Here is a 26,454-nt window from a genome sequence, read left to right on the forward strand (position 1 = left end):
AGATGTGTCAGACAAATTGATTGTGATTGTTCATCCAATCAACCTCTGAGTTTTTCTTCAAAGGCTCTCTTCAAAGGCTCTGCCCTTTCCCAAACGCGGTCTATAAGGGGTTTTCCAGATGGATGTGTGAAGGCAGACAAGCTGAGAACATGAACTTCAGCTCTGGGTATGACTTGGATGGAGGCATAACAATGTCCTTATTCCTAAACATGGATATGAATATCAGTGTAGAAGGAGCAGTAAACATGATGATAATACAGTGTATGTTTGGCCGTCCCCCAGCTTGTTGTATAATTAGCCGAGGGGCACCTACTTGGCTTACCATCAAGTAGGTATGAAATGTTTCTGCAATGTAATACAAACTAACAACTACTGTGTTCAGCCTCTGATACGACATCAACACCTCTCTCATTCAAAGCCCTTCTGCATGTTGGTTTGTTTGAATAGATTTAACAGGCAAGTCTTGCAGACATTTACAGGATTACAAGTACACATTATCCTCATTTGAGTGGACAGAGAGAGGTTGATATTAAAGAGGGAGACCTTAAATTTAAAAGAAATAACAGAACATCTTACATGACAGTGCAAGAAAGACTTGTTTCATAGTCAAAACCTAAATATGCACTTATCAACTAAAATTAGGCTAAAACACTAAACCATTATAATGTCAGATAAGGTAAATGTGCAGACCTATTTTCTAAGGGTTTTATTAATGAAACTATTAAAGTTGATGCTAATTTTTGGCAGTGACCTATCACTTTTTTCCTATGAAACTGGAGGGGTTCTGTTTTTTCTTTGATACCATTAACCCTCGGATCCTACTATGTCTGTTTTGAGGACATTCATCATTTTTATCATCATTTTTGTGAGTTGATAGTCACATTTTTATAGATTAAGGCATCAAATTTGGCCAAAGTTATTATTTTTCTTCATATTAAAAAAAAAGAAAAAAGAATGTGTTGCCCATAGAACTCGACTGACGCGAAATAGCTCCATCCATCCTTGTTTGTCTGAAATCGCACAGACTTCCATTAAAAACACGTTTTTTGACTGTGTGTCTATGGCACCAAAACAACTTATAGCAACTGTTTCTTTGCAGTCACTCGATCACCAGGGCTCTAAATTTCACCATTCCACAGTGATCCAGCAGATTGTGCCAGCGCACCATTTTACCCCCTTCAGCAACGTGCACGCAAGGCTTCTTCCATGGGCTCAGACTGTTTGAAGCACTATTTCACCCACTAAACATCATCAGAATTAAACGAACCGATTCATGCCACTAAATATGGATGTCTGAGAGTGGGCTAAATGTGTAAGGAAAAGTTTGTGTACTCCTACCTGTGTGCTCGGGTGCGAATCTGCATCTATGTTTACAACTGGACATGCGGTAAGTGGAGTGTTTACAGTCGGAAATGCTACTTCTGGGTTCTGCAGTCTAGGACTAAGAAAGGGGGACATTTGGACAATTTCAGCTTTGCCCTCACTTCATAGCAAGTGGATGGACATGCACGAGGATGCACGGGTCCTTTCGATCAATAGGTTTATCGGTTATATAGAATATATCATATCTCAAATATGCAGTAAATGTATATATGTGCATAATTGGCATAATTGTGGTCACATTTTGGTTAGAGGTGGAAATGCACGTGTTCGTGATTCATATCCTACATATATCCTCTGATTTTTTTATGCCGGTACATAAAATAAACCTAACATGAACAAATGCATTCACTCGCATATGATTTGGTAGAGGATGAGGCTCGAGAAAAGGATGGTAAAACTGGCATGTTTTTCGCTCTGATAGACTCATCTGTTTAGCATGGACACTATCTCACTGAATCCAAGTCATAGGCATAGTGTACAACAACTGGCATAAAAAGGGTGTAACATTGAATTTTTATTTTTTCTTTTTTTTTTCTTTTAGTGGTCAGGGTTGAAGTTGTTGAAGAGATTTGAGGCAGTGAAAGTTAAAAAAAAAAATGTTGAAAAATGATTATTTTATTCACACCTTTCTGCATGTCCGTTTTCTGGACAAACAAGGACAGATGGAGCTAAAAATTACAAGGAAGTGAGGGTTGGGGGGGGTCCAAGGAAAATGTTGGTAACACTGTAATAAGACATCATGAGATACTTTACGATCCTCAACTTTCAGCTGCTGGTCTGAAACTTGTGCTTTTGTTTTTCTACAGGCCAAAAGCAAATGCTCTTTGCATGAACCTGTGATGGCCGAAAAGTGAACCAAAACAGTTCAGATGGGCTTTCACACCTAAAAGAACGAGCTTAAGTGTCTGAAATGCAATGAAGATTTCTGCAGTGGGACAGCAATTGTGTTGAAATCTCAAGTTTTGAGTTCACCAAGTCAGTTGCAAAATCAATGATTCATTTGTCCATTGTCTACAGAAAGAAAAAATATTAGATGAGTGCGGCTTTAAGGCTTCAGCCGTCCTACTGTGGAGTACGTTCAAGTTTCGCAGGGCCATTACATGTCTGACTTTATTTATAGACACACTGTTGCCTTCTTTTCATGGAGCTGAGTTTAAATGTTGTCTCATCATTCATACGAATCTAGATCAAACATTCAAGTTGTTAAAAATGTCAAAAGCACAATGTTTAATGGTGTCTTATTCATTTCTAAGTACATGTTAGTGCTTGTTATCTGATTTCTACTAGAATCTACTTAATCAGGTTGATTTGTAGCATGAATGTATTATTTTAGGCAAACCAAGGCTTTCAAAGACGACCCAGAGCATACCAAATCTTGTTGCATTTTCATGAGTATTGGCAGGAAAACTTGCTGGCTTAATTTGCTGGAATAAACCAGTTCTGTCATTCTAAAGGATGCTCTCCAAATAAAACTCAAGGAAAAATACCCCTCACTGAAGTTGTTTCCCTGCAGCACTGTGATTAAACCATTATGCATTCATCCAATGGGGCCTTTGACAGCTGGTTACACTCAGATATTAATAGTTTACAACTGCTTGGAGAGTCCTGACAGACATTTAACATTCCCCAGTGTGAGTTCTATGTGTTCAGTCATGCTGAATTTGTAGATGTGTTCATGGCACACAGTGTGAGATAGTCTTTAAAAATAGGCTGCAGCAGCTGGAAACAGGACTGTATATTTTATGATTGAAAATATCTATGATAAAGTTTATGTGGCATTTATCAAGGCCAGTCTAAAAAGTGATATACAAACTTAAAAGAGGAACAATAACTCAACACATGTTCTGCTGCCATGCAGGCATAAAGACAGCAATAAGAAAATATCCAACAAAACTGTCATTATAAATTAGCCAATTACACAATGTTTACCACAAATAACTTTTATTGTTAAATTGTCATCCTGAGCGTTTCATACAGCCCTTTAACATGTAAGTTATACAACAGTCAAGTTAGTAAAAAATATCATCATTTCCATACATTTAGAATATTTCTGTTATGATGAATACAACTTCAAACCCAGTGTTAATGTTCTCAAAATTCATATACTTGAATTCTAAACAGCAGCAAACAAACACGACGGTGGGTTGGCTGTGAAATAGAATATGTTAAACGTTTAAGAACGGGATGTAACCTAAGTCAAATGAAAACACATTGTTTTTAATATATTGGTGGTTTTGTATATTTTATAGCTCATATTCGTGTCAACTGAAGACAGAAAAGAGATTACTATAGATTTCATATGCATACATTAAATTAGGTATTAGCCAAACATACAAAACCGTAACAGCTTGTGCATTCTTAATTCAGTTTTATATTTCCTTGGATCTTTGATGATAGCTAATTAGGTGAAAGGCCTGTGAGACAATTGCAAGTTGTCTTTTTCCCTCACTGGTTGAAACTTTGTACATTTCAGGGGTTGACCGATTATCTGCCTAGCTGATTATGGATGCTGATATTTGGCATTTAGTCAGTTTGCGGTATCAGCATTTTAATTGTATCCATAATTGCCCAAGATCAGATGAATCAAAGGTGTGTTACTTTGGCTCCACCGCAAGTTTTGTCTTCCCCTCTGGTTTTCCTTTCACTCTCAACAGTCTCACCTAATGTCCTGCCCAATCTGACTGGCTTGATGTCACACAACTACCAGGCAATCAACACTAAGGCCTGAGTGGCTAAATTGTTTATTTTCCTTAATTTTATAAAATGCAGTTTTACTTGTGCAACAGTCAGTACATCTTGCCAAAACAAATGCATAACAATTCCAGATATAAGTTATCGGTCACATGACCTACTAATAATCAGTATCAGCCCTTAATATATTTACACATGGATTTAAAAAATCTTTTCAGCTAAATTTTCACTAAAACTAGAGGTAACCATGTTAGATATTTTTTGAAAAACTGGGCCCATGCTGGGAAAGATAGCTGGAGATCCTGTACAGTTGAACTTTAAAAACTGGATCATTCTTACTGTATATGGATTTAATCTTTTGATGAACTAAGCCTAGAAAAAGACTTAGGGCCATTTCTGCATCCCATCCTGTTGTATTTAAAGGGGACATATTTTACCCTTTTAAGACAAGTTTATATTGTTCTCAGAGGTCCCCAAAACATGCCTGTGAAGTTTGTTGCTGAAAAAACACTCCGGTATAGGATTTTTGCATGTCTAAAAGCCCCTCTGTTTCAGCCCTTCTCAGAATGAGACGTTGCTGTGTCTGTGGCTTTAAATGGTAATCAGCTACCTGACTCTGCCCCTGACCTCACCCCTCTCAGGAAATGGATGTGGCACTCCTGTTGTTACGATGTTACAACAGGACACTTTTATCCAAAGTTGTGGGCCTGACTAGGTACCATCAATCTCCCAGACAAAAGTCAGCAGGGTAACCCACTGAGCTATCCAGCATCTCAGCTGGCAGCTGAGAGGAAGATCAGGAGAGGAGCATGGAACTTGGGGAAAAATCTGAGAATGGCTTGTTTCAGCACATTTTTCATTTTCTGAAAGGTGGAGAAAGAGAGGGTGGAAGGGAATTAATTTCTCTGGTATTTGAGGGGATTGTGGACAAGGGCACATATTTTTGTTAGAAAAGCCTGAAAAAGTGATTTTTGCAGATGTCCCCTTTAAAGGCCTTTGACAAAATAAAGACTTAACATGTAAAATCCTAACTTCAGTTCCATGTATGTTAATGTTTGTTAGAGACTGCATAAGATTATGAATATGTACAGCACTGATGCTGCACAGTAGTGTGGTATCTGCTAAAGAGCAAGATGAAAAAACAACAACAAAAAACATGGCTTGCATTTGATTACTCTAAAACAGGGCTGTCAAATGATCAAATTGTTTAAATTGTGATTAATCACAATTGAGAAATTGCTAGCAAGTAATCATAAGTTTAAATTGTATTTGTGTTAAATATTTGTGTTATATTTATAAACAGTTTTTAAGTCTGTATTGACAATATGAAGCAATTCTTCCAAGTGCGCTTTTGTGCGCTAATTCTTTCAAATACACTGTTCAGCACTGTTACACATGAATAACTATGCAGGAGTGCATGTACAAAATAACCCAGTGACATCCAGTGTAATAGTTTTACACTTTTCAGATGATCATCTCAGTTGTTCTCTATGTGAGTAACCCAGTTAAGTTTAACAGTAAAACTACAGGGATTTCTAAAAAAAAAACCTTTTTGTTTCATTTTGTACTGAGGGTATTTAGTTTTCTGTTATGATGAAATTTGGGTGGATCAAAACTAAAATCAGCTAAACCTCAGAGAAGGAGCTTGCTATAGAAAGTTACACTAAATAGCTAAGGACCGCTTAACATTTAAAAAAAAATGCCTGCAACTAATGCAATTAGATTGACAGCCCTGCTTCTAAACCTTGTCCACTAAGATTGAAAACACAGCATATTCCATAAGCTTTTAATATTTTTGTTGATAGGACTGCGGTAAAGAACTATTCGTGCATGCAACAGCAACACCTTTCTAATTCACAGCCAGCTGCACCTGTCAGTTTGTTATCAGAGAGAATAGCTTTTGAGAAAAAGTGTATCAACACATTTTAACTTCAAGAAGGTTTTTATAAAGTATCTGCACAGAAGATTTACCATAAAACTTTAATTAACAGCCCAGGCATTGATTTGAAATGGGTTTTTGTTCTTTTTAAACAAGTGCAGCAGCAGAAAATTATAAAATTGTAAAAATATTTATATGCACTCAAATTAAGGTATCGGTATCATTAAATCAATTCTTTTTCTTATTTTTGATCCACTAAATATTTTAATGCTAAATGCCTGAAGGGGTCCCTAATAGAGACCTGCCTTTATTTGGGAAAATGAGCAGCACTGAACTGGGCTTTTAGTTGAAGTTTTACTGAATATTCTGTTTGACATAAATTCTTTTCCCCCTTAGTTACCATAAAAAAATCCCAAATCTGTTCTCACTTAACAGCAAACACTGAACCCCAAAAGACTCAGTTTATATGTGTTAAAAATGTATTTTCTATGTAAACTGCCATCAAACAATTCATATGAATGACCATGCAATAAATACATTTTCTTCAGGGTTAAATTCAGGTGCTGGATATGGATTTGGCAGCTGAAGTTCCTTAAAATGAAGTTAAAAAAACAAAAAAACACAAAGGCCCTTTTTAGATTTAAAGTAAGACTTTTGAGATAACTTTATTATAACAGCTATGAGTCAATAATACAAATGCCCTTTATATTATTTTACGTTTGTGTCTGCTTACATGCTTGTCAGACTAAAGTTTATCTTCAAGTTTCTTTAACATATAAGTTCATGATAAAGAGGCTTTATCAAACACACCAAAACACCACCAACCACTGAAAGATCAAGTACTCAAAGATTTTTAGATTCTGCTCCAGAGATCTGACGACTGTAGTCTCGTCTTTCTCTGCAGCACTGCCACCCCGCTTCTCCAACCGTTTACGAGAGCTTCTGAAATCTTTCATGAACATTCATGCACACAAAGATTGAGGCTGGGAATGTTAAACTTTTTGTGCAATCTTCTCAGCATCACACCAGTAACAGTCTTAATATTCAGACATAAGAGGAATCACAGTGTTTCAGCAACATTTTTGACACCTGCATTCTGTACGGCAGAGTTGGCTGGGCTATTGTGATCTTGCTAATGTGAATGCATTCAAAATAACCTTTGTAAACTGCTTTGTGGCAAGTTGGTACCTCCTCTTGATATTTTTAGGTCTTGTACCAGCAATGACTAATTCATTAAGGTGAAAAAGAAAGGAGGGATGAATCAAAATGGAAGTGTTCAAACAACAAATTATTTTAGTTTTAAAGGACTGATTGCTAAATGAACAGTACCAACTAGTTTTAGTTATGAAATAACAAACAAATCAATAAATGAAAAGATATGGATACCTGTTTTAATAACACAGCAACAAAAATGGAAATCCTGGACCACTAATATTGGAAAAAATTACCCTTTTAAACTAACGAAATATGCAGAAACATCTCCAACGCCGAAGTTTTGGTACCGAAATGTTGCAGGTTGTTTTGGTGCAATTATTGTGCAATAGTGTGCCTGCAGACTTGATGGACTCCTTTTTCTCTTTTGTACATTTCTTAATTAGTAGGGATAAATAATGGTTCACAGAACTTATAATGTCTTAAACCCCCTCTACTTTCACATCCAGTGATTCATTAAAAACATCACAGAAAAGTGCTTTATTGTGCCAGCTTTTTCTTATTATTTTTAAACAGTTTGTAAGCAGTTACGAGCAGAACCACCCCCTGGACTGAGGAGTGGATACCATGTAAAATCCTTAGCTGTGCGTGTTTGCCCTTTTTTTATATTTTCTATTTACAACAAAAACTGTTATACCCCTTTTAAGAATTTAATTCAGAACTCTATGTCCATCTGTAAGAGATGTTTACAGATTTTTTCATCTTTGTGACAGCCTGACTCAGAAATTTTGGAGTTAATTTGAGCAAACTACAAGCATTATCTTTCTTTCACTAACAGCAACTTTGGGTATTAAACATAATCGAAGATCTGTTTTTAAAAGCACTTGTACTTTTCAATAATGACGATTTTTAAAAAGTTATAGAAATTGTTTTAAACACATTGTACCAAAAATAATCAAAGATTAGAAAACTTTGACAATCTTGGTTTGAGGAATACTTTTGAGAAACACTGCAAAGATTATCTTTAAGACAAGAATTTCCACACAGGGTCCTTTAACTCTTTGTTGAAAGATTAAGTGATGCCAACACAAGCAGACAGCTGAAGCAATCGTTAAATCTGCCTATTTCACTGTCGTCAAAGAAGTGTCGCAGTATGTCCTAGCAGCATGCAATGAGTGAGCGTTAAAATCTACTTTTTCCTGCAGTACACTGTAGAATATTCAAATATTTAAGTCGAAAACATTACATTTGTTGCTTCTACATGTTTCTATATGAAGCTGACACATAGTTTAGATACTTGTTTTGGTAATAATGATAAGTTTTGTGCATTTTAAAACATTTTTGTTAACCTCACACATATAATACCATGAAAAACATTAGGAATATTAATTAGAATTTTAAAAATATATAAGATTTAATATCTGGTATATGTACATGTGTATCAGAATCAGATCAGGACTGAAAAAGTGTATATATCCGCTTCTAAAAACAATGCAATCTCCTTTACTCTTTGTCCATTTTTAAGAGATGTCAACTCAACTTTTGCATCTTTGTGACAGCTGAACTGACACGACAATGTGTGCATATTTTCAGCGAATTTGACCAACCTCCCGCAGCTCTCTTTCTTACATTCACGATGACTTTGTGTTTTAAACATGACTAAAGATTGGATCAAAGTATTATTACCTGTCAGTACTTGGTTTGAGAAAAACTTCCAAGAACTGCAAAGATAATACTTTGAGACAGTTTGAAAGTTTTCTAGTGGACCCCTGCTGCTCTTCTTTGAAAATGCTAAGTGATCCAAACACAAGAAGACAGCTGAAATAGTTGTTAAAATTTGATACCCTTCCACTGCACTTCCACTACAGGGAAAACTGATCCCATCCAAGGTTTTTATATTAGTCTGTTGCCAAGGAGGTGTCACAGTGATGTCCTAACAGCATGCAATATGAGCCATCACTTTTGTCATGAAAAGATCAACTTAATTCAGTTGTTTCCTACCAAAGTGTCCTAAAAGCTCACAAACAATGCAGCACACCTGTCATCCTATGTCTATTTTCCTCTCAGTCACACCTGTGGACATGAATGATGAACAGAGGAAACTGCCAAGGCACGAGGAGTGTTTGACAGGAAGATTTTCTTCTTCTTTCTTTCTTTACTCATAGAGCCTGTTAGTTTCTGTTAAAAATTAGAGCTAGCTGTGCATTAATAATAACCACATCTGAATAGAAATATGGTACTCTGACTTGTGTTAACATGGAGGTAAAACTACTGAGCTCACTGCTGTCAAAGACATTCCAATACGAAGCATCATCTTCCATTTCTCTGCATTCACATTAAAAGTGCTCCCTTTCATACTGCTCAGGAATAAAATGAAATTTCATCTTTAATGGATGCAATATGGACAGGAAGCTGCGCAATGCAAAGTGATATCTGATGCTGACATGCCAAAGGACACGGTGTCAAAGCAACATTTAACAAAAACAACTCTGCTTGCTATAAAGAAAATAACTGGCAGGCAGCTAGGTCAAAATTGTTTTCCAGAGTATCACCTTTATGTTTTTTTTAAATGATGAATTCTGTGTGCCAGAGCTTCAACAAAGGGTTTTCTATTGAATCAGTGAAGTGATATTTTTAGGATCTACGACTGCTAGGCCTCGGCAATCAATCCATTTGATCAACTAATTCTGTTAGTGGAAATCTAAATATTAAAATGAAATTCTAGATTTATTTTGCATTTCCTCAGTTGCTCCTCCTGGGCTTTGATCAACTGAAATGCCTGATCAGAATGACAGATATTAAGATTATTTGTGCACCTGCTCGACTTTCTACCCCTAGGAAAAAAAATCCATTAACATAATACATTGAGTTTAGAGGTTAGAAACAGAGATTTTACTTTAAGCCATATCATCAAGCCTTAATTTTTGAATTTCATTTTTTTTTCCATCTAGTATTTATATTGTCTGTAAACACCCTTAATGACCATTTCCTGAAGGTTTTACTCAAATGTATCACATGCCAGTCTTCTGTCACAAAAGCAGCATAATCAACACCGGATAAAGCTCTGAGTAACCCAAAAATTGCAAATTCAGCAATGTCATCCTGACAAGTTTAGCAGAACTGAAGTTCACGATGTGTTGCAAGTCTCTGGAGGACACTTTTCACATTGCAAAGAAACTACTGTTAATCAGCTACTGCCCAGAAAACCTGGATAGATTTAAACCACAGCTGGAAAACAGCAGGGTAATATTAAAAAAATACAAAAAACACTGGTATGGTCCTTTAAATGTTTGATTTTTACTGATGTTTGAGTAATGGGGCTCGTTTTTTGTATCAAAACTACTTTGTGGAATTTAGCATAGTCATAACAAATCCATTCTCTGCAAAAATCCTTTAAGTATATAATATTTCTTGTTACACTTCCTTCTTTGTGTTAATAACAGTTAAAATGCATTCTCTTTAACAAGGTTAAGACTGGGCTTCAAGCTTGCAGTTCTCAGTTCGTTCCCCTTTAGAGTGAGTGTTGAAAAGAATTTTGGTGTTGAGAGATAATAGAGGGGACTGTGTGGTACCGATCATGATGTTAGCAACCCGAGTCTCAGAGCGAGGCAAACTGTTGGGGCAGCAGACTCTGGCTGAGGCTGGGCTGAGGACTTGTGCAGGCACTGCTGGTCACACTGGATCCAGGACTCGGTGAAACAGGCAGACTTGAGACTGAAGCGACCTCCCCGTCCGATCCTTCATCATTGTTATGACGGGAGCGGTGCTGATGGCTGACCACCACCCTGCAGGATCAGATCAGAAAGCAGCAGGGAGATATTTGGGTAAATTTACTGTCAGTTTTGATTTAATTCTAAACATATCATGTTTATTGTATTCAGGCCTGCACAGATGGTATGTAGGCCTTTAGTATCTAAGAATTGTGATTCTGCTTTAACATTTTCACCATAAAATCATTGTGTAGTTGCACCAACTATGCAGAGAAAACCTTTACACTGAAACTTTATTGTCTTCAGTTGAAGATACGTTTGTTTAGCTGCCCCACATAGACATTAAGTTGCTATTGACTAGTACAGCACACTATCCAAACTACCCAAGATATTGCAGCAAAAACAGAGTTGACTCTGCTTTGTTTCATGTCTACTTGGTATAATACAGCAGTATTGGTGGATTCTCACTCCTGAGATGTATTTTTTACGCTTTGCATGCTTTTACCTTGATCTGGATGGGCTGACGAGGTCTTGTCTCTGGGATTCAAATCTGGAGATGTAGCTACACTTGGACCACTAAGGAAAAAAAACAATGATTAGAAAAATGATCCTGTAATTCTGTTGGACTTACTCATTTGGTCGTGCTGCAGTTTCCCTACCATGTGAGAAGGGTCGTTTGTTCCCAGATGGACTGCTTTATGACAGAGAGAAGTCAGCAGACTGATACCTACACATAAAAACAGATATTTCACTATCCCTCCAAAAAATCGGGAATAACAGTTCAAGCAGGTTGCACTATGCTATATAAACCTGACATGCCAGATAGACCAATCCACATATGGTAAAAGCCCATAGAAGGGTGTCTATTAGGTATGATTAAAAAAAAAAATGGACACAGTAGGAATGTGCAGTCCCAAGGTAAACTACATAACATGAGCTTAACAGGCAGCTGTTGTCATGTCACTACAGAATTCTTCACCATCATTGGAGCCAGTTTGTAAATTGAAGTCTTGCTGTAGCCAGTCAGAGGAATAGTAAAGTAGGCCTTCAGTGTGGTTCTTCACTCTTATTTTAATAAAGAAATGTTGTCCAGCCCTGAAAAACAGGGCTTATCTTTGCTAATCTCCTCACTAGTCATCATTGTTTACAGGCTTGCCACCACATCAATGTAATCACGCTTGTAGCAACCACCTCATTCTCCTCAAATGACACTGATTGGTCAAATAACCTGAATCTATACAAGATGGATCCACCTGATGGCAGATGTGGAATCTAAACAATCCAATTGCTTTGCAAGGTTAGTGTATTATACCTCTCTGTCAAAAGTTACATAGGACAAGATCTCCTGTTTCTATCTAAATCATGATAAGGTGATTAACACCATTTCCTATTTAAATGTGAGCAGCTTTATGCCAGACGTACACTGTGACCAATGCAAGAGGAGTATTATTTTAAAAGTCTCACACAATGAGGTTGAAGTCATATTGTTTCTTTTTCACTAGCGAAACAGCTACAACAGCAACAAACCTGCTCTGGCCATCTCTTGCTCGCACACACATATATACATTTTTACCAGCAAACACAACCAGCAGCGAAATAACAAATATCCAAGATTAGCCAGAGGTCTGCAGGTAAGCCTTTTTCTTACTTTTTTATTTCCTTAATCAAAGGGAAGTCACATTAAACAGGCTTCTGTGCTGCTTTCTTGATGATTTAAGATGCTGAAGGACAGTTTACAAAGGTAAAAAATGCCCCAAAGTTGAGGAATCTCCTTGTGGTTCTGCTTTTACTGTGTGACTGTGTGAGGCTGTGCAACCAATTTTCAAGTATGCCAGAAATCAATCAGACCAGTCGCTACGTTAATTGAGCCATGGTAGGCTGTCATGTCCCCCTGTATACTGCACAACAACCAACACCTGTGGGCCGTAGTCATGTGACCCAAAACTTCCTGTCTGAATTGGCTGAAAATCACAGTGTACACCTGACTTTGCTCTGTTGTAAACTCTTAGAAAATTTCCTGGAAAGGTTAGAAATTGCATAAAAAATATCCTTTACATATAATCAAAACTTTTAATGATGCATAAAATTGATTTCTGTGCTGCTATTTAACAAATACATGTGCATAATCACACAGGCCTTTACAAGTAACAATCAGGATACGTAACAAGTGAAACCATATCTGTTTAAAGCAAAAAAAAAAAAAAAAAAAAAGACAGACATGATAAACTGAATTTAAATAAACAAGTTTAGGTAGAAATCTGTTTAATTCAACATTCACTTCCTTTCTGCGATGTTTGACTCGAGTCAAATGAACTTTGAGAAACAATCCGATCAACAAATTGATATTGTATTTGAGAAACGCATGCATACCTTTGGTCCTGTTGTTCCAGTACTTCTGCTCCCACTGGTCCAGCAGGATGTTGAGGTACCTCGGACACTCGAAGAAGCGAAGGTAGCGAGATGATGATGGTGAGGGGAAGACTCGCTCAAATTCTCCCTTACGATTCATTTCATCCTCACTTTCTGCCAGCACACGGATGTCATCTGGAGTCAGGACGTCCAATACAGAGGCAAGGAAGTCCTACAAGAGATAGAAGAGGGGCAAAATCCTGTTTTTGAGTCATTTGGAATAATAAATTCAGCATATAAGCCATTTAGGTTCTTGATAATAGGCTAAGATCAACAAATTTTCCCTTTTCATCTTTGTACTGTGTTTGAGTTCCTTTACCTGGTCAGCGTAGCGTTGTGTGAGGTAAAAGGCTCGTTTTACCTTCTCATCAGCGCTCAGATCAGGCTTGGCCCTCTCCCTGATCCCACCACACAAGCTAATACACACACACAAAAAAAACACAAATACAAAGAAAACACAGAAGTTAATCAAACAGGAAGACAATTTTTAATGAGCTGAGGATCCAGTTGAATAATATTAAAACTTTGTCTTAAATCATGACCACATTACGCTTGTTTCATCCCAATCAAAGAGTAAATTATGTGACCCTTTAGTGTATGATTTACTGCCTCCTCCATACCTGCTGGTGGAGCTAGAGGCACTGCTGCAGGAAGCTAACACATCTTCTTTATTTGGGATTCTGAATCCAGCCAGGTTGAGGAGATCTCTGATCATCTGACCTTTGATGGAAACATCCAGCGCTGTGTTGGAGTGGAGGCTGAAGCAGAAACAAGACAGCTGAAGGATGTAGTCTGAAATCCTTAACATGTTTTCTACGTTTGATTTTTTGAGCCTTACCTTGGTGAGATGTTGACCTCCAGGATCCAGGGTTTCAGGTTCTCATCCAGCATGATATCAAAGCCGAACAACTCGTGGCAGCTGTACGGTGCTCGAACGTGCAGTTTCATCAGACTGTTCACATACGGTTCTGAGCTGATAACCGGCAAAGAGATGTACTTGTGTTATCATGTCAAAAGCATAAGTTTTAAGCACACCTACAGCTCTTTTCTTTGCATATATTTTAATATTTAAAGGGTAACTGTTATTTAATAAATGCCGACACCACTATTTCTAAGTCTTTGTTGTTGTTTTTTTTTTTTTTTTTTTTAATACCGTAATTAATACTGTACCGTGGACTTGTTACTGAGGTATTATCATACTGTGAGATCTTGATACAGTTACAGTGTACTTTATAAAGTTGCTGAAGACAGGTGACATGGTCACCTGAGGGTCATTAGCAGAGTTGTTAACCACAGTCATGAACAAAATTATCGGCACCCCTGGAATTTTTCCAGAAAATACACCATTACTTTACAAATGTTTTTGGTATGCATGTGTTTATTGCCTTTATGTGCATTGGAACACAAAAAATCTCAAGAAAAAAGACAAAATTGACACAATTTTACACAAAACTCAGAAGATGGGCCGGATTAGCATCTGTTATCTCAGCCATTAGACCAGAGGCGGGCGTGTTAAAAACCAAATCTGTAGATATATTAATAATGAGTTCAGAGAATTTTATTTCAAATTATATACAGCAGACACCCAAAGGAAGCAAGAATGTATGGAAACTTTTTTCAAAGACTTAATCTACCCAAATTGACTGAAACACAAAAAACAGATCTTGATTGTCCAATAACTGGTGAAGAAATTGTAAGAGTAATTAAAGGCCTCTCTAATGGAAAAGCCCCAGGGCCAGACAGCTTCACAGCTGAATCTTTTAAATGTTACTTCCTTGAACTGACACCTCTGTTATTAGACATGTATAATGTAGCATTTGAAAAAAGTGAACTACCAGCTACGCTGTCAAAAGCTTTAATTACACTTATTCTTAAGAAGGATAACGATCCATGCAACTGTAAAAACTACCGTCCGATTTTGCTTATCCCATTACATACCAAGATTCTCTCTAAAGTGCTTGTTAATAGGCTGGAGAAGGTTATGTCTTCTTTGGTGCATGAAGATCAAGTAGGTTTCATTCAAAAGCGTAGTTTTGCAGATAACATCAGACACTTTATTTATATCATTTGGGCAGTGTCAGATTCAAATTTACCAATAGCTGTTGTTTCACTCGATGCTGAAAAAGCGTTTGATAGGGTGGAATGGGGTTTCTTGTTTAGGAATTTAGAAATTTTTGGGTTTGGAGAAAAATTTATTAAGTGGGTACAGCTCTTATACAACCGGCCAGAGGCAGCAGTACAAACTAACAGCTATATATCTTCATATTTTGAGTTGGAGAGAGGAACACGTCAAGGATCACCACTTAGCCCTTTATTATTTTGCTTAGTGATGGAACCGTTAGCAGCAGCAATTAGGATTGATGATAATTTTCCAGGAGTGATGTGTAATAACTCTATTCACAAATTATTGTTGTACGCAGATGATATCCTTTTACTGGTATCGGACCCGGTAGTATCAAAACCCTCTTTGCTTAATATAATTAATACCTTCTCAAAATTCTCGGGATATAAGGTCAACTGGGAAAAATCGGAGGCCCTACCTTTGACTAAATACTGTCCGACTACATTCTTTAAGGAAGGTGGATTTAAATGGCCGAAGCAAGGGTTGAAGTATTTGGTAGTGCTTTTCCCACCTGATTTAGATGATATTATTAAAGTGAACTTTGATCCTTTAATGCAGAAATCAGACATTGATTTAAACTGTTTGTCAACATTATATTTGTCATTGTGGGGTAAAGTTAACGTCATAAAAATGAATTGTGTTCCCAGGATTAGTCAACTGTTGCAGTCTCTTTCGTTAGAAATTCCTGACAGCCACTTTAAGAGATTTGATAATGTCTTTAAAAAATTTCTGTGGAACAGTAAGCGACCACGTATAAATATGTGGAAATTACAAAGGCCTGTGGACAGAGGGGGATTGGGATTTCCAAAACTTTTTATATTATTATTATGCTTTCAGTCTGAGACATCTGGCACATTGGGCTCTGCCTCCTGAGAGAGCTCCACCTTGGTACAAAATAGAACAGTCTGTTTCAGCTCCTCTTCCTCTGCTTCACTGCTTGTTTACCAAATCATTTGCACATACAAAGCCTCACCCAGTAATATCCCATCTTCAAAGTGCATGGAGGAAGGTCTCGGGACTGATAGAGCTTGATCCTTACTTAAATCAGAGGTCTAGTATTTGGCTGAACCCAAAGTTAAATATTGGTAATGGATCATTTATTTGGAAGGAATGGGTGGAAAGAGGTACTCTTAGGTTAGAGAACTTATATTGTAGCAACACCCTTAAATCTTTTGATGATCTCAAACAACAGTATGATTTACCTCAAACCCAATTTTGGAGATATCTCCAATTACATCACTTATTGATAAATATGTGTGGATCTTGTTTTCACACTCCTAGATCAGCAGAAAAATTAGATAAAATTATACAGACATTGGGGGAAGGCCATGAAGTGGCTAAATATTATAGGATGCTGATAGATTATGGAGGCAGCAGAGATCTCACGGCCCTCAGACTCTCTTGGGAAAGAGATTTGGGGGTAATATATGATGAACAGGAGTGGGTTAAGAATGTTGGAAACTTACAAATGATGTCCAGGGATTTGAGGGTGAGGCTTATTCAATTTAAAATTCTGCACCGATTTTATTGGACCCCAAGCAGGCTTTTTAGACTTGGCTTAAAAGATACAGCTACCTGCTGGAAATGTTGTGTGGATGAGGATACACTGATATATGTATTATGGTCATGCCCCATGATTCATCAGGATTGAATAAAGATACATGGTTACATTGTTAATGTCATAAAAAGTCAGTTTGTACTCTGTCCTATGCTGTATGTCCTTGGGACTCTAAAGTGTTATCTGCTCTTCCTAAACCATTGACACACTGGATACAGACTGCTATAATGACTGGACGACAGATCATTCTCAGGAACTGGAAGAAACCTGGAGAACCTCCTTTTCCGAAATGGATAATGGAACTGGGTGTTGTTGCTGCTTATGAAAGAATGTCATACAGGATTCAGGACAGAACAGAAAAATACTTCCTGAAATGGGGCATGTATCTTGATACCATTAACAGGCCTGAGTGAAGACAGAATGAATGAGCAGTGGGTTGATGGATTTGGTAGGAACATTGTCATAAGTTATTTTGGTAATGTAATTTATTTCTATATTGTTAGCCACACAAAGGTATGCTGACCCCTCTTGGTTTGTGGGTGGGGGTTGGGAAGTGGTTTTTGTTTTAAGATGTTTGCTGTATGTATTCATGACTGATTTGGTTATTATAAAATAAAAAATTCAAGTCATAAAAAAAAGAAAATGGGCCGGACAAAATTATTGGCACCCTTTTAAAATTGTGGGTAAATCATTTTATTTCAAGCATGTGATGCTCATTTAAACTCACCTGTGGCAGTAACAGGCGCTGGCAATATAAAAATCACACCTGAAGCCAGTTAGAATGTATAAAAGTTGACTCAACCTTTGTGTTGTGTGCTTGTGTGTGTCACACCAAGCACGGAGAAGAGAAAGAATAGCCCAGAATTGTCTGAGGACTTAGGAAGCAAAATTGTGGAAAAATATGAACAATCTCAAGGTTTCAAGACCAGCTCCAGAGATCTTGCAATCCCTTTGGCCACTGTGCGTAATATAATTAAGAAGTTTACAACCATGGAACTGTGGCTAATCACCCTGGACGTGGACGGAAGAGAAAAATTGACAAAAGAATGCAACGCAGGATAGTTGGAACGTTGGATAAACATTCTCAGTCAACTTCCACACAAATTCAGGCTGTCCTGCAGACTCAGGGTGCAAAAGTGCCAGCTCGGACCATACATCGCAATCTCAATGAGATGAAGCACTATGGCAGGAGACCAAGGAGAACCCCACTGCTGACAAAGAGACATAAATAAGCCAGACTGGAGTTTGCAAAAATGTACCTGAGTAAGCCTAAATCCTTCTGGGAGAACATTTTGTGGACAGATGAGACTAAGGTAGAGCTTTTTGGAAAAGCACGTCATTCTACTGTTTACAGAAAACAGAAGGAGGCCTACAAAGAAAAGAACACAATACCTACAGTCAAACATGGTGGAGGTTCAAAGATGCTTTGGGGTTCTTTTGCTACCTCTGGCACTGGGTGCTTTGACTGTGTGCAAGGAATCATGAAATCTGGAGAAAATTTAAAAAATTTTGGGCCGCATTGTAGCGCCTAGTGTCAGGAAGCTAGGTTTGCGTCAGAGGTCATGGGTGTTCCAACAAGCAATGACCTAAAACATACCTCAAAAAGCACCAAGAAATGGTTGGAGACAAAGCACTGGAGAGTTGTGAAGTGGCTAGCAATGAGTCTGGATCTAAATCCCATTGATCACCTATGAAGAGATCTTAAAATTGCTGTTGCAAGAAGAACCCTTCAAGTCTGAGAAATCTGGAGCAGTTTGCAAAAGAAGAGTGGTCCAAAATTCCAGTTGAGAGGTGTAAGAAGCTTGTTGATGGTTATAGGAAGTGATTGGTTTCAGTTATTTTTTTTCCCAAGGGTGTGCAACCAAATATTAAGTTGAGGGTGTCAACAATTTTGTCCGGCCCATGTCCGGCCAAGTTTTGTGTAAAATTATGTCAATTTTGTCTTTTTTCTTCAGATTCTTTTGTGATGTTCCAATGCACATAAAGGAAATGAACATGTGTATACCAAAAACATTTGTAATTGCAACAATTTCTGGGAGAAATGGAGTATTTCCTGGAAAAATTCCAGGGGTGCCAATACTTTCGTCCATGACTGTTATTCCCAATCAACAACGTTCAGGTCTGCAGCCCTCAAACCTCTTAGTTTCTGAGCCTTTGAAAAGGCCTTTTCAGTAGGTCAATTTTCTGCAACACAACTAAATTAATTCCCTGGGAAAAAAGGTAACACCATTCATGCTAAGAAAAAGAAAAATCAGATTTTGCAAACTTACGCAATGATGGTCTTGATCACGATGTCTTTAATCTTTTCCCAGATCAGAGTGGTGTTGACTCCTTTTGAGCCCAGATACTGCCACAAGGCCTTCAAAGCCCTGGAGAGACACAACAGCAAACATTTAACCAATAAAACACACATGACTTCTTGAAATAATACCTTGATAAAATACACCATTTTTTTGTGATTAACATTTTCTAAGGGTCATTCTCTATGAAGACAGAGCAAGATTTATAGTTGCTGGTTTGCTAAATCCTTTGGTATGTTATGAAACGTTCCTTTTCTTTCTCTTACCATTTGTGTCCCTGGCAGGCCTTGTCGTCGCTGTTTGTTTGGTATTCAGAGTTTTTCTTGTTGACGCTGTAGTTGGTAAGGTGCATGAACTTGTTACTCAGAGTCTTCATGGAAGAAGAATACCTGGAAGGTAGAAATTAAAAAGTGATGTTACTTCAAGTGCAACCTTAATAAGTGGTGTTTTTGAAAATCTAGGGCATGGTACGGAGCGTTTTCCTTAATGGAGTCCATCAATAGCGCTTCTTTCCTGTTAAAAGAGTATCTGTACTATCAATAAAAGACATGGGAAGAAACTCAAGAGCTTATTTCCCCTCTAGAGTTTTTCAACAGACTTTGTTTCAATGTGAAAAAACAATTCCTGTTAGGATTATATTTCACACATCATATTCATCTGTACACTTGATTAGATACTATTACTTTTACAAGTCATTTTAGGAATATTCTGTGTTAAGTGTGCATTATCTAATCCACAAGATCTTTTCTTTCTGTTTTTGGTTCAGTTCTGATGAAAACTGACTTGCAGCTGGCGAATCGGACCAGTCCATCAGAGAAGATGTAAACCCTGAGCGGGTCGTACGATGTCACATAGACGTAGATCCGCAGGTCAAATTTGTTTCCACTGATGAGGTAGGGTTTGTGAAGATACCTGCCGGAAAACAAACCAGTAAGATTAATGTTTATCCTATCCTGGAAATACTCTCTGGGTTAGTGAAGTTTAAACCCTAAGCAGTAGATCTCAGGCTACTTACTTTTGGACCAGCAGTGGTCTCTTTCGGGGCATTTGGCTCCATTTGTGGATGACCTGGATACCAATTCCTCTGGCTGATGCAGGCTGTAAGCAATGTTAGGAGAAAGAAACAATGGAAATACATTCTTGCTACTTACCAGTAATCAACAATTAACAATTTAAAATACATCAGTAGGAGCTAATTATGGCCTAAAGACTAATTTGTATTTCTGTGGTCAGACCGATTTTACTTCTGAGCTCTTGTAATAAATTTAGAAGAGAGAAAATTAGTGCATCTGGTAGCAGAACATACAGGTTTGATGATCCATTTCTGCCTGGAGCCACCGTCCTCCCATGCTTTTCGGAGCAGCTTGATATCCTGAGGGAGGATGAAGGTTCGGGGGAAGAAGCCAAACTCCTGTTTGCCGTAGCGGACCTGCATTTTGGATAAATTCCTCCACAGCCGGTCCTTTCTTCCAATCTGAAATGTTCCTGGGAAGTGGTTCAACTGGGACAAAAGAAACAACAAAGAAAAACTAAAGAGAGGTTCTGAAAGACACGAGTTTGAAGTTTCCTGGGAGAAAAAAGCTAGAATAAGTCAGGAGTATCTTTTGTTTCTCACCTTCTGGTGTTCTCCGAGGGCTTTGAAACAGGGCGACTTCATGTGATGACCCCAGCAACCCAACCAGTCATGGCTTTCTATGAAAAAAAAAAATCAAATAAAGGGCATGTCTTGATAACTTTTGTCATTCATTACAGCTGTCTGTGACATTTTCCTCTCCATCTACAGTCATGCATGCAAAACTGTCACTGTCAAAGGTGCCATAACAAGACCATTTGAGTACATTGGACTACTTTAACATGTCATTTATCATATTAAATGAGGAGCCCTGGAGGTTAAGATATGGCCTACAAATATGCCAAAATCTAAACAAGATTACCTGCCATCAGGCCTTGTAAATTTAAAAAATGTAAAAATCTGGTGAGAATGAATTAATCCTTAACAATACTAGGTGATAAGATTGTCAGATATTGATGTTTTTACTTTGATATTTGCAAGTTTAGCAGTAAATCAGAGGCTGAATCCAATGTTGATAGGACTTACTCTTGGTGACTTTAAAGTGGGATCTGGCGATGGTGTGTTTGACAACATTTGGCGTAACGGTGCTTATCTTCCATTTTAACAGTCGTCGTTGTTCTGCAGGCAGCAGCTCCACTGCAGAGAACACAAAACATCAGCAAATAACTAACACTTTGCCAAATAATAGTAATGATACAACAGATGAACTTAATTGCATTTGAACTAGATTTAATACAACAAGATAAACGAAGAAAATTTGACATTTAGCCTTGATAGAATATCAGTTAAATGAGGTTGAATACAGAAGCTGCTGTTTCTGAGCTGGCAGAAATATAAGGTGGGGGATTGACATCTGAATCACACACATATATATATATATATATATATATATATATATATATATATATATATATATATATATATATATATATATATATATATATATATACAGTGCTGAACAAATTTATTAGACCACCTTAACCCTAACCAAAGTAAGGTTTATGCCACAACTGCCCTAAAATAACAGCATTGGTAATTACCAAAATCATTTTCTATGTTTCTGCAATGGTTAATACACTAATATGTCGAAGCTCTTTAACCCAAATTATATTTTTAATGCTAAAATATAATTATTATTGTTATCCATGAATTTTCAAATTTACTGATTCACAAAAAAACTGAAAAAATAGTAAAGCACATTAATATTTCTTGATTATATGTCAAATTATAGTTACTTACTTGCATTCTTGAACAGAAAAATTAGTTTTAGTGGTTGAATGTTATGCTTGATTCATTTCTGACTTCTCAGAGAAGCCCAGTGGGCTGGCTCAAATTTGGGTGGATTCAGTTTGAAATCCCTCAATCCTGTTCAAAATCGTAAAACGTGGAGAGCTCACTGAAAATGAAAGAGTCCGTATTAAAGAATTTCATGATGCTGGATGGCCTTTGAGACAAATATGACAGGTGGTCGAATAAATTTGTTAAGCACAGTATATATATATATATATATATATATATACATTTTTTTTTATTAAGCATTTTTTACAGAATCTGCCCTTTAAAGAGCTGTCCACAGGACACCTAAATCACCTACAAAGCTGCTTTTACTTTCAACAAAAAAGTTATTTGGTTATTCTATTCTATTATAAATTATTTTCTGGACCTTCCCTTAAGGAAATTTTGTCGAATTGGACCTCAGAAAATTGTAACAGATGACCCCTGACACAAACTAACCACCAACATACTTGTGTTTATCACAAGAATTGAAAATATGCTCTGACATAAGTCTCATCAAAGGTAGGTAAAAAGTGTAAAGCACACCCTTAATCCACAATAATGTTGTTAAATTTCTGTTACTTCTAATGTATTTTGTTTAAAAAAAAAAAAAAAAAAAAAAAAAAGGAATTTTTCCCTATAATGCGGAGTGATTCTAATGAGTCTATGTAACGTTAATAATGTGGACATTTTATCATTTTTGCTACATAAAATCATACTTCATAAAGTTCTGGTTTCTGTGGCAGTAACAGAGGTTCATCCTAAAGTTTGCTGCTTTATATAAACCCTGTAACTTAACCAAGGGAGCTTCATTTCTAACATTAGATGGCATTAACTCCATACCAGAGTAATAGTGATGAGAGAACAGTTTGTGATTTCACACAGATCCTTGTCCCTTACCTTTCTCATTGGCTGTGCTGAAGTAGAGCGTCGGAGGGAAGAAGGGGAATAAACTAGGAACCAAAGCCGGTTTCTCCTCTCTGTCATCTTCTGCCTCCAATAACATCGGCTCCTCCACACTGAAAGAAAAAGTAAAGGTTCCTCATGAGACATATGTAACTCCCCTCTACTAGAATCATTACAGCATGATATCGAGCTATAGATGTTAACGATAGAAGGTTGCCTGTGATGGTCAGATCTGGTTAAGAATATAATATCTAAATAAAAGACAGATTTGGCTTCCATTAACCATTAAAAAGACAGAAAAATGCCTGTTTTGAGAAGATCAAGAACAAGAAATATTCTTTAAGTAGGGAAATTTTCAAAAATATCACTTAATTTCTCAATATTGACAACTACTTCCTCCATAACAGTGAATGAATTGATTGATAAATCAGCCTATCGCTCAGATGACAGCACTTTTTAACCTATTTATCAACCATTTCATTTGTCACTTAATATTTTTGAAGTAAGGCTAGGCTTACCAACAATCAAGATGTCACTTTGTCTCATTTAGTGAGAAAACTGGGGCTAACAGCAGAGAAACTGATTGAAAAGGATGCCTAGGTAAATTGAGTTTGTCATGTTAAGTATTGTATGAACTGCAGGAAAAAATGGTTTGACTTAATCCAAATTTTCCTGATTTATACCAAAAAGGGGTACCAAAACATCCAAAATATTATGAACAAATACACTGTTACAACAACTATGAATGTTTTCACAACATAGCAAAGGGCCAAATTCAATAGGAACACAAGAATTACAAGCCAGGAAATCATTCTGTAAGCCAGGTAGTCATAACATACACTAATGCATTGCTACTTCAAGATATCCAACATCAAGTCCAACATACACAGATCGTAGGCTATACCTTGGAAAATGAATTTATAAAACCCACTCACGTCACAGTCATATATGAAGAAAGAGAGACAGCTGAAGGAACAGGGGGTGATAATCTCCTCTTCTAAATCTTTTCTCTGAAATAAAATCCTTCCACCTCTGACGGGCATATGTTGACATTGTAGCTGCATCATACTTTACATACTATAGCTATAGCATTCAGGAAGAAACACAAACAAATCAGCTGGTTGTGGGGAAAAAGGCGACAATAGCGTCCCCTATCCAGGCTGTTTTAGCAAAGACTCAGCTCCGAGTCTTTGGTGGGGAGTTCTACTGTTTAGACATCACAGTGGAGAACAATATGATGCACAATGCAGCGGACCTTTCCACCATGCTCTGCTGCTTTCAACCTCTTTTACAATGCAATGATGGACAATGACAGAGAGAAAGAAAGAGTTCACAGGATCTAATGGATAAATCCAACAGTCACTTTAGGAAATTAATAGATCAGGTCAGAGAAAAAGACCCTGACATTTGGATTTTTACAGTCTTTACACAAGTCAAGGAGAAATTATTAAAATCAAAACTATCATCTTCTTGGAAGAAAAAAAGTTGAAATGAATAATGAGATGATAGGTTTAAATGTAAGCATTCACTGTTATTATTATTGCTTATTTTTACAACCTAAATTTGTGTATTGGCTTTGATATTCATAGTAACATCATCTTCTGTACCTGCCAGGGCCAGGAATAGGACCGTGCTAGTTAGCACCCTGGACTTCAGGGGTTAAACATGCTTGGGCAAAGCCCAAATTAGTTCCTGTGAGGGTACTAAAGTTCTTTCAGGCCTGCACTGTCCACAGCAGAACAAATTCTGGTGTCCATTTAGGGCAGAAACTCATGGTTACTGAAGTTTTAATGATTGTATTGTTAGTTTTTGTTGTGCTTTCTCTTGCCTTTCCTCTTTTACTCAGATAATCCACATGACAATTCAGCAAGGAGCTTCTTTTGTCAACAGAGCTGTCAAAAATAACATTATATCCAGCAGGGCTGTACAGTGCGACATATATGTCGCAAATGCTACAAGAAAATTGGTCTGTGCTAAAAGGTTTTCACTCCTAATTGCACAAGTGCTATGACAAAGTGAGAGAGGTGTGTGCATGCCAGACACGCAGATAAGACTTTAGGTTTGACTTGTTGCTCAAAAAACTTCACTCCACTTTGATTTTAGATTTGAATTTCATGCCCAGTCCATTTATTTCTTATTTCTGGTGCATTTTAGACTCAAGCGGAATGTTTTTTTTCCTCTCGCCATGTGCAATCCTGTGCGTCTGGAGCGCGAGCGGCCACGCTCCACAATGGTGAGAGTGACCTGCTGCAGCTCTAACAGACGGGGCAGTCTCAGGGCAGACAATACAGGTGTCATTATGTTGAAGAGGAGCGCTGCTATAATCCCAAGTTTTATTTTAAGGCATGTAGGCCAGACGATGTTAAAAGCGTGTATCTACTAGCTTACTTCTCCGTTAGCCTTGTCCTTTCCAATTACGCACTGACGGTCACAGTGAGTTGGCTGTCAGTGAGAGGACAGAGCTCTCAGTCTGCACTAACTTCTGATTAAAGATTAATGTATAAAACTATGCATTTTTCTCTCCACTAATATTGTAGCTGCTGCTGTTTGGTTAACAAGACAATACGCGTCTGAATTTAGCATACAGGTCCGATATGACACGCACAGACAGACAGCAGTGTACGAGGGAGAGGTGAGGGAGATAGAGAGAGAGAGAGAGAGAGAGAGGGGGAGAGACAGGAGCACGGAGGAGAAGATCAGCCCCACAGCCCCACACTGCATAAAGTTTGTGAGTATTGTTAGGGTAAAGACGTGATTTGGAGATAGTGTTTTTTAATTACTGTTGAACTCCTATAGTACTCATGTTATCATGACACTGTTAGAGAGAAAAGAGCATCTATTCATTGACATTAGCTCTATAAACATCAGACCCCAGTGTGATACTACAATATGGACCAAACTCTAACATTGTTTAGTGAATTTCTACTAATGTTAGGAATATTTTTCTATTAATCTGAGTATCAGTAAATGTATAAGGGGTGTCCAAACTATGGTCTGCGGGCCAACTGTGGCCCTTGGTCCTTTTGAATTGGCCTGCAAGAAATCCATTAAAAAGACCCACATAAGAACATAAAACTTTACTCTATTTCTTAGTTTGACTAGGAATGCACAATATTGGGGTTTATACAATATGGGGATATTTACAAATAAAATGATATCAATACCAATATATAAATGTAGTTTAGACCTAACACTTCAGTCCTTGAAACACAGTTAAAGGATGGACAAAGAAACATAATTCAGTCTCTAGAACACACTAAAGTTAAAGTAATAAGGATGAACACAGAAAAAGATTTCAGCTGTCTGCTGTTAATGCCAAAAGCAAAAAAAAAAATACATAAATAAATAAAAAAATGAGGAATACAAACAAAAGGATTCCAGCAGCAAATAGTAGCACAAACTGAGCTAATTTGCTCCTCTGTCTGATCTCAAAGTCTGATTTTCTAAATCATACTGCTCTGATCATCTTAAAGCACAAACACTTCTGTGAAGTTAG

The 26,454-nt window shown here is 37.3% G+C and overlaps 1 protein-coding gene across 2 annotated transcripts in view; it reads right to left on the reverse strand.

The window, feature by feature from the left end:
* Nucleotides 1-4,940: 4,940 nt before the first annotated feature.
* The window catches only part of ttll4 (tubulin tyrosine ligase-like family, member 4), a 29,568-nt gene continuing 8,054 nt past the window's right edge, over nucleotides 4,941-26,454 (reverse strand). For both annotated transcript variants that reach the window (XM_041806794.1, XM_041806795.1), the window contains exons 7-21: nucleotides 22,953-23,071; nucleotides 21,303-21,413; nucleotides 20,820-20,896; nucleotides 20,511-20,705; nucleotides 20,220-20,302; nucleotides 19,988-20,116; nucleotides 19,471-19,593; nucleotides 19,175-19,273; nucleotides 14,063-14,197; nucleotides 13,845-13,982; nucleotides 13,544-13,640; nucleotides 13,186-13,396; nucleotides 11,475-11,542; nucleotides 11,321-11,391; nucleotides 4,941-10,890 (exon numbers count right to left, since the gene is read on the reverse strand). In XM_041806794.1, the coding sequence (XP_041662728.1) occupies nucleotides 10,704-10,890; nucleotides 11,321-11,391; nucleotides 11,475-11,542; nucleotides 13,186-13,396; nucleotides 13,544-13,640; nucleotides 13,845-13,982; nucleotides 14,063-14,197; nucleotides 19,175-19,273; nucleotides 19,471-19,593; nucleotides 19,988-20,116; nucleotides 20,220-20,302; nucleotides 20,511-20,705; nucleotides 20,820-20,896; nucleotides 21,303-21,413; nucleotides 22,953-23,071 (1,843 nt within the window). In that variant the 3' untranslated portion in view covers nucleotides 4,941-10,703. The remainder of the gene's footprint in view (nucleotides 10,891-11,320; nucleotides 11,392-11,474; nucleotides 11,543-13,185; nucleotides 13,397-13,543; nucleotides 13,641-13,844; nucleotides 13,983-14,062; nucleotides 14,198-19,174; nucleotides 19,274-19,470; nucleotides 19,594-19,987; nucleotides 20,117-20,219; nucleotides 20,303-20,510; nucleotides 20,706-20,819; nucleotides 20,897-21,302; nucleotides 21,414-22,952; nucleotides 23,072-26,454) is intronic.

The sequence above is a fragment of the Cheilinus undulatus genome, linkage group 15 (assembly GCF_018320785.1).
Source record: "Cheilinus undulatus linkage group 15, ASM1832078v1, whole genome shotgun sequence".
Taxonomy (NCBI): Eukaryota; Metazoa; Chordata; class Actinopteri; order Labriformes; family Labridae; genus Cheilinus; species Cheilinus undulatus.